At 44.7% G+C, this 18,476-nt stretch overlaps 1 protein-coding gene across 1 annotated transcript in view; it reads left to right on the forward strand.

Annotated features, from left to right (window-relative positions):
- WNK2 (WNK lysine deficient protein kinase 2) overlaps window positions 1-11,504 on the forward strand; it is a 155,336-nt gene extending 143,832 nt beyond the window's left edge. Inside the window, exon 28 of the mRNA XM_059410148.1 lies at window positions 11,418-11,504. Coding sequence (XP_059266131.1) covers window positions 11,418-11,504 — 87 coding nt within the window. The remainder of the gene's footprint in view (window positions 1-11,417) is intronic.
- Window positions 11,505-18,476: the final 6,972 nt, after the last annotated feature.

An 18,476-nucleotide genomic window follows, 5' to 3' on the forward strand; every position in this document is an offset into this window, starting at 1 on the left:
AATTAAAGCACAAAAACATTACCCATCCATACCCATAATACCCTACAGAAGACTCACTTCAGATGTCAAGACACACACAAACTGAAAAAATATTCCATGCAACCAGAAACCAAGATAAAGCTCAGATAGCAATACTTCTATCAGACAATTACTTTTTAATACAATGACTATATGTAATAAGAAACAAAGAAGGTCAATATGCAGTGACAAAGTGGTCAATCCAACATAAGGATATAATATTTGTAAATAGTTATGCACCCAACAGAAGAGCACCTAAATATACAAAAAGAATATTAAAAGGCCTAAAGGGAGAAATAAAAAAATAAGCATAAACAATATAATATGAACAATAAAATAAATAAAACAATAAAATAATAGAAGGGTAGTTCAAAATCCCACTTTCATCAGTGATACATCATCCAGGCAGAAAAATCAGTAAAGAAACATGAGACTCAAATGACACTTCAGACCACATGGGCCTTTCTAGACATACACAGATCATTCCATCAAGAAGCAAGAGAAGACATGATTTTCTCAATCGTACATGAAACATTTTCCAGGACAGATCATGTTGGGCACAAAACAAAAATTTACAAAATTAAGAGAACTGAAATCATATCAAGAATCTTTTCCAACCAATGGCATGAAACTAGAAATCAATTACAAGAAAACTGGAAAATTCACAGGTAACCGCGGATTAGATCACATGCTACTGAACATCCATTGGGTCAAAGAAGAAACCAAAAGAGGTCAGAAAAGACCTGGAGATGATCAGTAAAGAAAACACAACAAAACAAAACTTACGGGATGCAGCAAAAGCAGCTCTAAGAGGAATAGTAATAAAGATAAATGCTTATGTCACAAAACCAGGAAAATCTCAAATAAACAATCTAACACTGCACCACAAAGAACTAGAAAAAGGAGAACAAAGCCCAGAGTTAGTAAAAGGAAGGAAACGATACAGATCACTGTGGAAATAAATAAAAAAGCAACCAAAAAGACAACAGGAAAAAAATCAAGAAACTAAACAAAATACAAGAATAAGTAATACTCCCGATCTCATTTTCTGAGACCCTGATGCCAAATCTAGGCAAAGATGGCAGGAAAGAAAATTACAGACCAATATCCATAAAGAAAATCGATACCAAAATCCTCAACAAAATATTGGTAAACTGATTCAACAATATGTTAAAGGGACCATAACATCTGATTAAGAAGGATTTATTTTAGGGATGCAAGGAAGATTTAACATCCAAAATATATCAATGAGATACATCATATTAACAACATAAACCACATTAACATTAACTACATTATACCAGGTGATCTTCTCAATAAATGCAGAAAAGGCGTCTGACAAAATTCAACAACCATTTATGATTTAAAAAAAAAAAAAAAAAAGGTCAACAAAGTAGGTACAGAGAGAACTTAACTTAATAACAAAGTCACTGAATGACAACCCAACAGAGAAGTGGAGTTTTTTCTGCAAGATCAGGAACAAGACAAGGATGCCCAATCTTGACACTTTTATTTAATATAGTACTAGAAGTTCTAGTCAGAGAAGTTAGACAAGAAAAAGAAATGAGGCATACAAATAAAAAAGAAAGTGGCAAACTGTATTTCCAAATTACATGATATCATACATAGAAAACCCTAACAATGCCACTAAAAAACGACTACAATGAAGAAAGGAATTCAAAATTGCAGCAAAGTCAATATACAAAAATCTACTGCATTTTTATACACTAATAATGAACTATCAAAGAAAAAGACTATGAAAGTGATCCCATTTATGACTGCATCAGAAAGAATAAAATACATAAGAATAAATTTTACCAAGGAGAGAACAGAACTGTATCCGGCAAATTGTAAGACATCAGTGAAAGTAATTGAAGAAAACAAATAAATGGAAAGATATCATGACTTCATGGACTGGAAGAATTAACATTTATTAAATGTCCCCACTACCAAAGGAATCTAGACTCCATGCAATCTCTATTCCAAAGGCACAGTCCACAAAAATAGAACAATCTTAAAATCTGTATGGAACTACAAAAGACTCTAAACAGCCAGATCAACCTCAAGAAAGAATAGTCTTTTTTCCTCCTCCAATTTTTAAAAAAGATGGGGTACCTGGGTGGCTCAGTGGGTTAAGCCTCTGCCTTTGGCTCAGGTCATGATCTCAGGGTCCTGGGATTGAGCCCTGCATCGGGCTCTCTGCTCAGCACGGAGCCTCCTTCCCCCACCCTCTGCCTGCCTTTCTGACTACTTGTGATCTCTCTGTCAAATAAGTAAATTAAAATCTTTAAGATAAAAAAAGGATTTATTTATTTTTGTGAGAAAGAGAGAGCTCAAGAACAAGGCACAGGGGAGGAGCAGAGGGAGCAGCGGACTCCCTGCTAATCAGGGAGCCTGATGTGGGGCTCGATCCCAGAACCCTGGGATCATGATTTGAGCCAAAGGCAGACACTTAACCAACTGAGCCACCCAGGTACCCCAGATTATCACAAGTGATAAACCTTTAGCTATACCAAATAAGAAAAAAAGACAATTCAAATAAAATCAGAAATGTACAACTAGATATTAAAACCAATGACACAAATATAAAGGATCACAAGAGACCATTACAAAAATTACATGGATAACCTAGATAAAATAGATAAATTCCAAAAATAATGTAAAATATACCCAAGTGGAATAATGAAGAAATACAAATTTGACCAGATCTATAACTAAGAGAAAGACTGAATCCCGCATCAAATACCTCTGAACAGGGGAAAGCCAGATCCTGATGGCTTCCCTTATGAATCTTACCTATCACTTAAGAAAGAATTAACACCAATCCTTCTCTAACTCTTCCAAAGAAAACTGAAGGTGAGCACTTCCAGACTCATTTTATGATGTCAGCATTACCTTGATACCAAAACCAAAAACACCACAAAGAAATCTACAGGCTGATATCCTAGATGGACACAGATGGAAAATCCTGAACAAAATACTAGCAAACAGAATTCAACAGCACATTAAAGGATCATACACCAGGGTCATGTGGGATTTGTCCCTGGGGTGTGAAGACAGTTCAATATATGAAGAGCAATCAATGTGACCACTGGTCATTTACAGAATGAAGGATAAAAATTCATCTGATCATCTTGACAGATGAAGAAAAAGCTCTGGCAAATTTCAGCACATCTGATGATACAAATTCTGAACAAAGCAGAAAAAAATTACCTCGACATAAGAAAGTTTATGGGTGAAAATCCCACATTAAACATCACACTCACTTGTGAAAAACTGAAAACTTTTTCTCTCATCAGGAATAAGGCAAGGACACTCACTTCCACCGCTTATATTCAACATAGTACTCCAAACACTAGCCAGAAAAACAACATATGAAACAGCTATACAATATTCACATTGAGAAGGAAAACAAAAACTTTTTGCATTGACAATGAGCATCTTTTAAATAAAACACCCTAATGAGGCCAGAAAAAACACCAGCAACAGCACCAGCAACAATCTGAACTAATAAACAATGTCAGTAAAGAAGCAGGAGATAAAAATAAAATCAGTTTGGTTTCTACACACTGTCAATAAACTATCCTAAAAAGCAATTTAGAAAATAATCCCATTTGCAAGAGCATCCAATAAAATTAAATACTTAGGAGTAAACTTAACCAAGGGGGAGAGAGACTCGTCCACTGAAAAGTTTAAAACATTGGTGAAAGAGAGCAGAGAAGACACCTAAGTGGAAAGATAGCTAATGTTCATGGATCAGAGACTTACTATTATTAAAATATCAAAGCTATCCAAAGCAGTCCAGAGAGTCTATGCAGTCCCTATCAAAATCCCAATGGCACTTGTATAGAAAAAGAGAAAACAAACCTGAAAATCATACAGAACTACACAGGACCCTGAAGATCCCAAACTATATTGACAAAGAAAAACAAAGCTAAAGGCCTCACGCTTTTTAAAAAAATTTTTTTAAATTTTAAAAATTTTAAAAATGATCATAAACTTACAGTAATTAAAACAGTATGGTACTGGCGTAAAAACAGACACCTAGGGCGCCTGGGTGGCTCAGTGGGTTAAGCCGCTGCCTTCGACTCAGGTCATGATCTTGGAGTCCTGGGATCGAGCCCCGCATCGGGCTCTCTGCTCAGCGGGGAGCCTGCTTCCCTCTCTCTCTCTCTCTCTCTCTCTGCCTGCCTCTCCATCTACTTGTGATTTCTCTCTGTCAAATAAATAAATAAAATCTTTAAAAAAAAAAAAACAGACACCTAGACCAATGGAACACAACAGCTCAGAAATAAACCAAAACATTTACAGTCAGCTCATCTTCAACAAGGATGCCACCAACACACAATTGGGAAAAGGAAGGTCTGTTCAATAAATTGATGCTGGGAAAACCTGATCTTTATTTATTTTTTTTAAAGATTTTATTTATCTATTTGACAGAGAGAAATCACAAGTAGACAGAGAGGCAGGCAGAGAGAGAGAGGGAAGCAGGCTCCCCGCCGAGCAGAGAGCCCGACGCGGGACTCGATCCCAGGACCCTGAGATCATGACCCGAGCCGAAGGCAGTGGCTTAACCCACTGAGCCACCCAGGCGCCCCTAAAACCTGATCTTTAAATGGAAAAAAATGAGAAAGGAACCCTCTCTGATGGCCACACATAGAAATCAACTAAAAATGAACCGAAGTTATAAAAAAAAAGACCTGAAACCATACATCTCCTGGATGGGAATATAGGTGAAAAGCTGCATGATAGTGGTCTTGGCAATGATTCCTTGGATATGACACAAAAAGCACACAAGAAAAACAAAAATGGTAAGTGGGACTACATCAAACTACAAAGCAGAGGAAACAACCAACAGGGAGTACTGGCAACCTATGGAGTGGGAAAAACATTTTTGAACCAGGAACCAGGTATATGATAAGGGATTAAAACCTTAAAAACAGGGGCACCTGGGTGGCTCAGTGGGTTAAAGCCTCTGCCTTCGGCTCGGGTCGTAATCTCAGGGTCCTGGGATCGAGTCCCACATCGAGCTCTCTGCTCAGCAAGATACCTGCTTCCTCCTCTCTCTCTCTCTCTCTGCCTGCCTCTCTGCCTACTTGTGATCTCCATCTGTCAAATAAATAAAAAATCTTTAAAAACAAACCCAAAAAAACCCTTAAAAACATATAAACACAGACAACTGAACTGCAAACACACACACACACACACACACACACACACACACACACAAAACAAACAAAAAAAGCCACCCAATTTGAAAATGGCCAAAGACCTTGAATGGACATGTTTCCAAAAAAGAAAAATACTCAACACGTACATGAAAAGATGCTCAATATCTCTAATCATCAGGAAAATGCAAATGAAAAGCACAATGAGATATCATCTCCCACACTGTAGAATGGCCATTATAATATAGCCATTGTTGATGAGGATGTGAGGAAATTGGAATCTTTGTGCACTGTTGTGGAGACAGGTGCATCTACCATGGAAAAGAGTATGGATCATGGGGGAAGGGAGGGAAAACTGTATGGGAAGTCAACAGAGAGGAAGAAAAACCGTAAGAGACTCTTAATTATAGGAAACAAACAGGGTTGCTGGAGGGAAGGTGGGTAGGGGAATGGACTAATTGGGTGACAGGCAATACGGAGGGCACGTGACGTGATGAGCACTGGGTGTTAATCACAACTTATTACTGAACTCTACAACTGAAACAAATGATGTATTATATATTGACTAACTGAATTTAAATAAGAAACTAACAGTAACAGAGGTGACTGTATGTATCAGTCAGTTAAGCATCTGCCTTCAGCTCAGGTCATGATCCCAGAGTCATTAGACTGAGCCCCACACAGCAGAAGTCCTTGCTCAGCAGAGAGCCTGCCTCTCCTCTTCCCTGCTATACCCCTTGTTTGTGTGTGCTCGCACACATCCCCCGCCCCCGCGTCAAATAAACAAAATCTTAAAATAAATAAATAAAAAGAAAAACAACAAAAAATAGAGGGTTCCAAGGTGTCTCAGTTGGTTGGGTGGCTGCCATCAGCTCAGATAGTGATTTCTGGGTCCTGAGATAGAGCCCCATATCAGGTTTCCTACTAAACAGGGAGTCTGCTTCTCTCTCTCTCCCCCAATCTGCCCTGCCCCACCACTCATTCTCTCCCTCTCTCTCAAACAAATAAATAAACCTTTTAAAAAATAACAAAAAGTAAGTGTTGGAAAAAAAACAGTATGGAAAAAAAAACAGTATGGAGGTCCCCCCAAATTAAAATCATAATTACCATATGATCCAGCAGTTCAAAGTAATTATCCAAGAATTGAAATCAGGATCTCAAAGAAACATCTATTCTCTTGCATTCATTGTAGTATTATTCACAACAGGCAAGACAGGGAGATAACCTAAAAGTCTGCTGGCAGATGAATTGATAAAAAGAATGTGGCATTTACACACAATGGAATATTACTCAGCCTTGAAAGGGATGAAATCATGGCATTTTCAACAAGAGATGAGCCTGAAGGACATTATGCTCAAACTAAGTCACAAAAGGGGGATTAATGCATGATTCCACTTGCATGAGGGGATCTCAATTAGTCAATCTTCTAGAAGTAGAAGGCAGAATGTTGGTTGACAGGGTTGGGGAGGGGAAAATGAAGAGTTGCTGTCAACAGGTAGAAAGTTTTGGTTACACAACATGAAATACAAGAACTCTGCTGTACATCATTTTTGCTTACAGTTAATACTGCACTATACATTTCAAAAATTTTCTGACAGAGTAGATCTCAGCTTATGTGATCACCCACAATGAAAACAGTGTGGAGATTCCTCAAGAAATTAAAAATAGAGCTTCTCTATGACCCTGCAATTGCACTCCTGGGTATTTACCCCAAAGATAGAGATGTAGTGAAAAGAAGAACCATCTGTACCTCAATGTTTATAGCAGCAATGGCCACCGTCACCAAACTGTGGAAAGAAACAAGACGCCCTTCAACGGACGAATGGTTAAGGAAGACGTGGTCCATATATGCTATGGAGTATGATGCCTCCATCAGAAAGGACGAATACCCAACTTTTGTAGTAACATGGACGGGACTGGAAGAGATTATGCTGAGTGAAATAAGTCAAGCAGAGAGAGTCAATTATCATATGGTTTCACTTATTTGTGGAGCACAACAAATAGCATGGAGGACAAGGGGAGATGGAGAGGAGAAGGGAGTTGAGGGAAACTGGAAGGGGAGGTGAACCATGAGAGACTATGGACTCTGAAAAACAATCTGAGGGTTTTGAAGGGGCGGGGGGTGGGAGGCTGGGGGAACCATGTGGTGGGTATTGGAGAGGGCATGGTTTGCATGGAGCACTGGGTGTGGTGCAAAAACAATGAATATTGTTACGCTAGGAAAAAAAAAAACTAAAAATGTAATCTTATAAAATCCAAACACACATCTCACCTAAGAAGACATACAAATAAATAAGCATATAAAATATGATCAGTTTTACCTGTCTTTAGGGAATTGCAAACTGAATCAACAATAACTACTACCACGCATCTACCTACCCGTGCAACCGCAAAAATACAAAACATTAATTGCACAAACTGCTGACAGGATGGAGAGTAACAAACTCTCATTCACTGCTGGTATCAATGCACAACACTAAAACCTCAAGGGAAGGCAATATGGCAGTTCCTTATCAAATTAAATGTACTCTTAATCATACAACCCTGCAATCACACTTCGTGTGGTAGTCACACACAACTCCAAAACTTAAGTCCATACAAAAACCTGCACCCAGGTGTCTACAGCAGCTTTACCTCCAAGAACCATCCAAAGCATCTGTCAGTAAATGAATGAATAAACAAGCTGACAAATCCATATAATGGCATGTCATTCAGTGGGCCCCCCCCTCCAAAAAAGGAGGGAGGGCGCCTGGATGGTTCAGTCAGTTAAGCGTCTACCTTTGGCTCAGGTCATAATTTCGGGATCCTGTGATCAGGTTCCCTGACAGGCTCCCTGCTCAAGTCTGCTTCTCTCTCTTCCCCTCTCCCCTGTTGGGTCCATGGTCAAAGGAGCGAGACTGATACAAAGCGAAGGTCAAGCAAAGCTTTACTTTGCGCCAAGCATCAAGAATCAAACTGATCGGCCAGGGCTGTCTCTTGCAAAGAGACCTCTTGCCTTACAGACTAGCTTTTAAGGGCAAAGGCCATGTGGTTGGGCCTGGCCACACACAGGTGGCCAATGAGACTCTAACACAAAGAAAGCTGTACAGTCCTGCTAGGTCACACATAAGTGACCAATTGAATTACAATTTACCGGATAGTAGACATTTGAACCAGCCTATCACCTTGGTCAGAATGGGTGCCCAAAAGGCACCCAAAGGACGAGACCCATACTCCTTAGTAGCTAGGAGACAGTATGTGCTCCCACTGATTGAATACCTCCACCTGGCCTGACCCACCCTTGTATTTGGGCTTTGTTACCTGGGACTGGTTTCCAGGACTTGTCTTTAAGTAAGTTCCCTGAAGGTGGGGGGCAGGGGCAGGATGGAGCTGCTCTGGCTAAATAGGCCCTTACAGCCCCCACCCCACCCCGTTCTCTTTCACATGCTCTCTCTCAAATAAATAAAATCTCCCCCCCCCAAAAAAATAGCTCTAATCTTAACTTTTTGAGGATCTTCCATACTGTTTTCCAGAGTGGCTGTACCAGTTTGCATTTCCACCAAGAGTGTAAGAGAGCTTCCCTTTCTCCACATCCCTGCCAACATCTGTTGTTTCCCGAGTAGCTAGTTTTAGGCATTGTGACTGGTGTGAGGTGGTATCTCTCTGTTGGTTTTGATTTGTATTTCCCTGATGCTAAGTGACGTTGAGCAGTTTTTCACGTGTCTATTGGCTGTTTCTATGTGTTCTTTGGAGAAATATCTGTTCATGTCTTCTGACCACTTTTGACTAGATTATTTGTTTTTGGGGAGTTTGAGTTTCCTTATAGATTTTGGATACTTGCCTTTTATCTGGTAAGACTACCCTATGATCCAGCAAGTGTACTACTAAGTATTTATCCAAAGGATACAAGTGTGTTCCAAGGGATAAAAACACCCCAATGTTTACAGCACCAATATCCACAACAGCCAAAACATGGAAAGAATCCAGATGTCCATCCACAAATGAATGGATAAAGATGTGGTATATAAACATGAACGTTAATATCACACAGCCAACAATAAGAATAAAATATTTGCCATTTGCAAAAACATGGATGGAACTAGAAAGTATTATGCTAAGTGAAGCAAGTCAGAGAAAAACAAATATATCATTTCACTCATATGAGGAATTTAAGAAACAAAATGGATGAACATAGGGAAAGGGAAGGAAAAATAAGACGAAATCAGAGAGGACACAATCCATAAAAGCCTCTTAACTATAAAAAACAAACTGAGGGTTGCTGGAGGGGATACAGGTGAGGGGATGGGGTAACTGGGCGATGGGCATTGAGAACGGCCCAGGATGTAATGAGCACTCTCTGTGTTATGTGCAACTGACGAATCACTAAGCTCTACCTATGAAACTAAAACAAGTAAATAAGTTTTTTTAAAGGGGGAATATCAAGCTATGACAAGACATGGAGTGATCTTAAATGCGTATTACTAAGTGAAAGAAACCCATCTGAGAAGGCTCCATTTCCTATGATTCCAATTGGACAACATCCCAGAAAAGGCAAAACTATGGAGAGAGTGGTTGCCTTGGGTTACAGGAGAGGGAGGGAAGGATAATAAAAATAATATAAATAGCTCAACAACTATTATGCAAATTTATTCCATAACTTTGAGACCCTCACTCTCTAAAGGTCTCACTGGAAAATTGCGCCAAAAATTTAAAGAATAATCAGGGGCACCTGAGTGGCTCAGTTGGTCGAGTGTCCGATTCTTGGTTTCTGCTCAGGTCTGACCTCAGGGCTGTGGGATGGAGTCCCGGGTCAGACTCTGCTCAAAGCAGAGTCTACATAAGAGATTCTCAAAATCCCTCTCCCTCCCCCTCTGCCCTTCACCCCCACCCAATCCCCACCTCCACTGATGTTCTGGCTCACCGATGCTCTCTCTCTCTAAAGATCTTAAAAAAACTATTTAAAAATAACCAATGCCAATGTATATATGCTTTTTCCAAAACAACAACAAAACACTTCTTGAAGTACGTGATGCTAATGTAACCTTGAAGTACTAAAAAAACCTGACGAAGACTGTACCTCAAAAATTCTGCAGGCCAACAGACCTAATACAGGCTCAAACATCCTCCACAAAATCTGAGTAAACACAATCCACCAATAAATAAAAAGGATTACACAGCATGAACAGATGGAGTTTGTTCCGGGCTGCGAGACTTGTTTCCTAAGTGAAATTCAACGTACTTCATTACCTCCTAAGAAACAGCCTAAGAAGAGTACATGACTGCATTCATCCATGCAGGCAATTCATTTAACAAAACTCAATACCCATTCACGACAAACCACGCCCCCTCAGCAAAACAAGAGAAGGAACTTTCTAGACTTGATAAAATTCATCAGTAAGAAGGCCTAATTCACCTACTAGGTGAGACAGAATGCTTTTCCCCCGAGAAATGGTATAAGGTATCTGCTCTCACCACCGGACTTCAACACGGCCAATAAAATCAATCAAGGAAAGGAAATACAAACATGCGAAATGAACGGGGGAAAAAATCAAACTATTCTTATTTGCGGACGGTGTGATTGACTATGTAGGAAAAAAAAAAAAAGGACCTACCAAACAATCCTAAACAAAACAAAAAAAAACACCCAAAGCAACAACAACGCCAAACCCTTAGATGCAAATCGAGTTCTGCAAAGTCGCATGATACAAGATCGACATAAAAAAGGAAAAAATATGGGGCGCCCGGTGGCTCAGTCGGTGAAGCGTCTGCCTCCAGCTGAAGTCCTGATCCCGGGGTCCGGGGATCACGTTCAGCACCGGGCTCCCCGCTCACTGGGGAGCCTACTTCTCCCTCGCCACCTCCCACCGCTCCTACACGCACTTTCTCAAATACATAAAATCTTTTTTTTTTAATTTTAAAGATTTTATTTATTTATTTGACAGACAGAGATCACAAGTAGGCAGAGAGGCAGGCAGAGAGAGAGAGAGAGGGAAGCAGGCTTCCTGCGGAGCAGAGAGCCCGATGCGGGGCTCGATCCCAGCACCCTGAGATCATGACCTGAGCCGAAGGCAGCAGCCCAAACCACTGAGCCACCCAGGCGCCCCTCAAATACATAAAATCTTAGAAAGAAACAAACCACGCACTGCTGTAGACAGCAGTAAACAACTCACGACCATGTTAGTTACACAGACCGCATCATTTACAATTTTTCAAAACCTGGAGTGTGAGCTCCGTCTCCTAAAACACCCACAGGCCTCGTATCCTGAGAACTACGGGACGCAGGTGAATGACATCAACCGGCATGGAAAGAAGCGCAAAGACACACCTGGTGTTGGGTGAGAAGACGCCAGCCTGCTGGAACGGATGCACGGCTTCCCCGCAGTTCCCCGCGCGTCCCAGGGAGGCTCCTCCGCAGACAGGGACCCGACGGCGCTCCCCAGCTTCGCCCGCGCCGCCGCTGGCGAGAAGCGCCGCTTCACAGACCCGACGGCAGCGCGGGGCTGCCACGGCTCTCCTCCCCACCGGCGCCGCCGACCCGTTTCCAGGTCCGCAGCCCAAAGGCCGTCCCCGCACCAACGCTCGGCCCGTTCAGGAACTCCGAGGGCCAGGCCGCTGTCCACGGAAGGAGCGAAACTTGCGGACAGGCTCCTACTAGACGCTTGTCGGGACCGCGGGGCAGGCTAACAGAGTGCGGGGGGCGCCAGCGGCGCACCCCGAAACAACCCCGACGGCCTCCGGGGCCGGCTGCGTGCCCGCGGGAACACCCAGCCGCGGACGGGCAGCTCTAGACTCGCCCCACATCCAAACCGGACGGGACGCGCACTAACGGGCCCGCGAGAGCCGGGGCTCGGGAGGGCCGGCGGCGTGGCTGGGGATACTCCAGCGCCGTGGCCCAGGACCGCGCAGAAACCCGGGCCTCGCCTCTACGGACGCCGTCCACGACTCGCAGACGCTGGGCGGGGGCTCCTACAAATCCGTCGCCGTGGGGCGGGGCCTCCACAAGCGCCGCCAAGAACGCGACGCTCCGCGGGCCTCCGGCAAGAACGCCACAGTGGGGCGGGCTTTCCACAGACGCCCTCCGGAAGCGCGGACACGCAGGACGGGGTCTCCTCCACGAGCAGCGGCGTAGGGGGGCTTCCACAGCGTCGTCCAGAGCCCCACAGATGCTGGGCTGGGGGTGCTCCTCCAAAGACGTTGCCCTTGCACGGGGCTTCCACAGACGCCGACCAGGAGCTTGGAGACGCTGGGCGGAGGTGACCTCCTCCAAGAAGGTCGTCGTGGGCCGGGGCTTCCACTATCGCCGTCCAGGACTCCGTAGACGCTGGGCCTGAACTCCCTCCAGGAGGCAGTGGAGCCTGGGTGGGAATTCCTCAGGCACCGCCCCACACAAAAAGCGGTCGCCATGTGGCGGGGCTTCCTCAGCCGCCAACGACGATGAGGAAAAAGATGGTGGGGGACACCCATCTAAAAGGACGTCGTCATGGAGCCGGGCTTCCTCAGCCGCCATCCAGGATGAGGGCAAAGGTGAGGGGCGAGCGGGCCTTCTGCAAGGACGCCGCCGTGGGGCGGGACTTCCTGAGGCGTGGTTGAGGAAGCCGTGGATTCTGGGCGGGGCCTCCAAGGACCTCTCCAGGGGCAGGTGGAAGTCATCATCCAACCGGCCACAGACACAGATTGCGGCCTCCAAGGACATCGTCTGGGACGCAGGTGCCGATCAAGGCGCAGGCGACGATGGGCGAGGCTTCCGCGAGCGCCTTACAGGGCCCTCCAGACGCTCCAAGGGGCTTCCAGCATGCCTAGCTCCCGGGGCCGAGGATGCCTCCAGGGCCTTTGTGGTGGGAGGGTCCTTCGCAGGCACCCTCCAAGGATGTTGTCGAGGGGCTAGAGGCTGCAGGCGCCCTCCAGGACGCCTCACAAGCTGAGCAGAGCGTCAGCAGGCACCCTCCGGGATATTGTAGAGGTCAGGCAGGGATTCCACAGGCTTCATGCAGGACGCAGTGGATGCTGGATTCTCCTCTAAGACTTCGTTGTAGGGAGAAGTGGCATCAGGCGCAGTCTGGGAAGCCATGGACACAGGGCGGGGCCGCAGAGGGCGCTGTCCAGGAATCCGTACTCTGGGCGGCACTTCTGCAGACATCCTCCAGGAGGCCGTAGGCTGGGCAGCTGCCCCAGGTGTCCTATAGGGTGCAGAGGATGCTGGGCGGGATCTCGGTCATTGTTGTGGGGCTGGGTGGCCGCAGGTGCTTTCCAGGACTCCGCATCCGCTGTCGGGTTTTCCACAGGTGCCATCAAGGAGGCAAAGGAAGCTGGGTGGAGATCCTCCAGCGCCAGACGCAGACGCAGTGGACGCTGGGCGAGAGTTATGGGATGCACCTGTCCACTGCAGTCCACAGTGTACTAGGGTCTGAGCGGGTACTTCCTGGGAAGTTGTCATGGCCTCCTGCACCGCCGTCCAGGGTGCAGATTAATGGTCAGCTGCCATCAGGTGAGGGCAGCCCGCCTGGTCTAGAAAGGCTCCACCTGCGCTCCAGGGCTGCAGGAAGCTGCTGATCCAGTCTCCACGGGAAAACCAAAGAAATCAGCAAGTGACCAGAAAGCGTGAAGAGATGGGAAGTGAGCAAGCACATGGAAGGATGTCCACACCATTAGCTATTGCATAATGAAAGTTAAATTCCTTAGGTACTCTCACCACACGCCTGTCAGCATGGCTGAATGAGAAAATTCTGACAATGGCACAGGGAACAAAGGCATGCAGAAATGCATTGTTCCTTCCCTACTCCTATAGATGGAAGATGGCGGGGCCACAGTGGAAAGTAGTTCTGTACTTCTTTTGTTTTTTTTATTTTTTTAAATTTTTTGTACTTCTTTTGAACTCTCAAAGAGCTGCTACCATACAACCCAGCCATGGAGTCCTGGGCATTTCTCACAGCAGGGGAGACTGGTGTTCACGCAGAAGCCTGAACACCTACGTTTGTAGCAGGTTTGCTTGTATCAGCCAGCAGCTGGGGGACAAAGTCCCAGAGGTGCTCCAGGGGGTGAATGACTCAAACTGGGTCACACCGGAGGCACGGAGCTCTGTGCAGACACCAGGAGGAGCACTCAGTGGTTCACACACAGCGTGGACCAATCGCCACAGAATTACAGAGTGAAACAAGCCAATCCGAAAGATCACTCAGTGTAGGATTCCATTTATATGCCATTCCTCAAAGGACAAAGTTAGACAAATGGAGAACAGTGGCTTTCGGGAGTGCGGGATGGGCTTGGGACAGGGTAAGTGGTGTAGCTCTGAAAGATCTTGACAGATCCTTATAAGGCTGGAAATGGATCTTGACTGTGGGAATGCCCTCCTCCTGGTTGTGCTGTTGTAGTATAGTTTCGGAGGTGTGACTGGAATCGAGTTTATGTGGGACCTCAGTAAATAACACATCCTTAACACTGCATGGGAATCTATAGTTTATCTTGAAATCAAGACGCTCATTAAAAATTTCTATGTTCTCGCTGCCAGGGGCTGGGAACAATAAAGCCCGTAGCAATGAGCATAGGTACTGCCCTCACTGAGGACGCTAAGGAACACTTCCCTCCAAAGAATCCAGACATCCTTCAGGAAGAAGTGGCTATGCCCTGTTGGGGGAAGGAGGTGCATCGTGATCCTGGAGCATCTTCCTATAACCAAAAGTAAGGAAGTGACAGGAACTGCTTGTGGGCACACGTGGGAAGGACCCAGGGGCCAATGAGGTGGTGCTTCCACTTGCCAGATATGGGATCGCTGGAACAACGATAAGTACAATGGTCTGAAACTCCTCCGGGATCTGAAAGATGAGTATTTTGAAATATTAACCCCAAACCCCACTAGCTGCTTTTGGAGGATGCTGGGTGTTACAGACTGACTGCCCACCCCCAAATCCTACAATGAAACCTAGCACCCAGTATGGTCTTGTTAGGAGGTAAGGCCTTTTGGGGGTCCGCAGGGTCACGAGGTGAAGCCCTCATGAAACAGATGAGTGCCTTCAAGAAAGGGACCCCAGAAAACCTCTCCCTCTCTCCGGGTCACAAGATGCAAGGAGAAGGCACCACCTGCAGCCTGGGAAAGGGGCCTCCTCAGCAGCCAAGCGTGCTGGCTCCACGATCAGGGACTTCCAGCCTCCAGAACTAGAAGTAATTGCTGTTGTCGAAGCAGCCTTTCTCTGACGCTCTGTTACAGCAGCGGGAATGAACTCAGACACTAGGGACCCGACTGACGGCTGCACGACTGGTGGACAAATGGAAGGAGTCAGGCACGAGCCACACCTCAAGAGTTGCCAATGAAGGGAACGTTCTCTACAGAACAGCTGCATCTGATGTGAACAACCTGTTTTGTCCCCTCGGTCTACAACCAGCCCCTCAGACTGATCCTGTGAAAGGTCAGATCACTCCTCAAAGGAGGAGTTGGAGCTGCCATTCCAGAACTTCTGGAACCCTCCCTATTTGGAATGTGGTCTTTCACACAGCAGACTGTCTCCACTTCCGGCCAATGATTTCATCTCCACTTCTCTTTCTTCAGGGCTGACTTGGTATTTTGGAATACTGTCATCTCCTCCGCCCGCTTCTGATCCCCTTCAAGGATGAAGCAGTTGCCTTTGGACAGTCAGGCTCTACTACTCTAAAGGTGGAGGGTGATGTCCCTGGGAGGGGCTGCTGACCCCACCCCACAGTCTTTCCCATGGGGGATATGAGAGAGTCAGAGGACTCTGCAGTCACCTTCTCTAGAGTGGTACCTCAAGGTCATGGAGAGGTCAGGGGTCGGGTTTGGTCCTGCTGCATGTGCTCTGGGTCAGCCGGAGGAGACCAGTCCAGGGGTCAGAGACCCAAAGTTTGGGTGACGGGGGTCGGAGAACATGGAATGAGGAGGAGCCAGGAATGGGGACAAGAGGTTTTTTCCCACTCCCAGGAAAAGACAGTGCTGGGTGCTGCCATGATGTCCCTGAGGGCGAGCCCTGCCACAGGACGGGGACTGAACTAGATCATGGCACTTAAGGTTCGCCACTAACTTTGCACACTGAGTTGCTCCTCTGGGTCACAAAGTTTACTCTGGTGGCAGCAGTGGGTTCCAGTGAAGTGTTCAGAAGGACTGTGAATGCACATCAATGCAGCCTCGGAGGGAGCACACAAAGTAGGATCTCTGGGGGGAAAGGCCTCTGAGACTTTCCCGCGGGTGCTCCCTGGGATATGGGTTTGCAAATAGAACTCCCTGTCCAAAAGGACCTGCCGGCCGCTGCGGAATATGTCTCTGGGTGTGCTGGCCGGACCCCTCGGCGGTTTTCAGCCCTGGTGAGGACCAAGGGAGACTCAGGAGCAAAGACCTCAGGAGCAAAATCGCCCAGGAGGGCAAGGCGTGCTGGCGTTGTCCCGCTCTCTGTCTGCGTCTGTGGTGAACACCCTTAGAGGGAAGTTGAGATAATAAAGGCAGCCTGACTCCTCACTGGGAAAATGTGAATCTCATGGTGACATCTATTTGCCTCCGCGCCTCTATCCCTAACCCTGCCTGCCTTACAGGCACTGAGACACTGAGACAAGGCATGCTAAAATTCAAGGCAAGCAGTTCAAAGAGAACAAGCATCAGAAGCAGATTTCTATAGGACAAAGATTTTGGAATTCTGATTGGGAACTCAAACAATATGGCAAATCTGCTACAGGCTCTAGTGAATCAATCATGCAGAAGCTACGAGAAGGGATGGATGATGTGGGGGAAGATGTGGAAACTCCACAGGGTGTCACAGGGAAATGCTGGAAAGAGAAACAGAGTCTCTGTGTGTGGGTTCAGGTTGGTGTTTGAGGTTAAGGTATGTGCCTGGTATCCTGCAGTTAAAAGACTTTTCCAGAGGATTATTATTAGGGCTAGGGATTAGGGGTTAAAATATGTATTTGGTATCCTGCAAATCAATGAATATGATACATCACATCAAATTAGAAAAGTCCCCAAAACCATATGATTGCTTCAATAGATGCAGAAAAAGCATTTGACAAAGTATAACATGCATTTATGGTAAAAAAAAAAAATCCTCAACAAATTAGGTCTAGAGGGAATGAACATCAAGATAAATTAGGCCATATATGAAAAACCCACATCTAACATACTCAATGAAGAAAAGCTAAGAGCTTTTCTACTAAAGTTAGTAACAAATCAAAATATCCACTCTCATCATTTGGCTCAACATTGTACTGGAAGTCAATAACCACAGCAATCAAATAACAACAAAATAAATACAAAGCATCCAAATTGGTAAGGAAGAAGTAAAACTTCTGCTATTTGCATATGACATGATACTATATAAAGAACACCCTAAAGACTCCACAAAAAAATACCAGAATTGATAAATGAATTCAGTAAAATCACAGGATTTAAAATCAATGTACTAAAATCTGTTGCATTTCTATGCACTAATAATGAATCAGGAGAAAGAGAAATTAAGAATATACCATTTATAATTGCACACACACACACACACACACACAAACCCACCTAGGAATAAATTTAACCAAAGTAGTGAAAAACCTATACTCTGAGAACAATGAAACACTGGTGAACAAAACTGAAGATGACACAAGAAAGGAATGACATTCCATGCTCATGGATTGGAATAACAAATATTGTTAAAATGTGTATGCTGCCCAAAGCAATCTACACATTTAATACAATTCCTATCAAAATACTTACAACATTTTTCAAAGAAATAGAATAAATAGGCTTAAGTTTGTATGGAACCACAAAAGGCCCTACATACCAAAAGCATCTTGAAATAGAAAAATAAAGGTAGGGGCACCTGGGTGGCTCAGTGGGTTAAAGCCTCTGCCTCTGGCTCAGGTCATGATCCCAGGTCCTGGGATCGAGCCCCACATCAGGCTCTCTGATCAGCAGTGAGTGTGTTTCCCAGCCCCCTCTGCCTGCCCCTCTGCCTCCTTGTCATCTCTGTCTGTCAAATAAATAAATAAAATCTTTAAAAAAAAAGAAAAAGGTAGAGTTATTGTAAGTCCAGACTTCAAGTTATATTACAAAATTGTAGAAATCAAAACAGTAGATTAATAGACACATAGATCAGTGAAACAAAATAGAAAGTCCAGAAGTAAACCCACAATTATATGGTCAATTAATTTCAACAAAAGAGGAAAGAATATGCAATGGGAAAAATATAGTCTCTTCAGCACAAGCTATTTTGAAAACTGTACAGTTACATGAAAAAGAATGAACTAGATGATTTTCTTACATCATATACAAAAATAATCTCAAAAGGAATTAAAGACCTAAATGTGAAACCTAAAACATAAAAATCCTAT

This window comes from Mustela nigripes, chromosome 9 (assembly GCF_022355385.1).
Source record: "Mustela nigripes isolate SB6536 chromosome 9, MUSNIG.SB6536, whole genome shotgun sequence".
NCBI lineage: Eukaryota > Metazoa > Chordata > Mammalia > Carnivora > Mustelidae > Mustela > Mustela nigripes.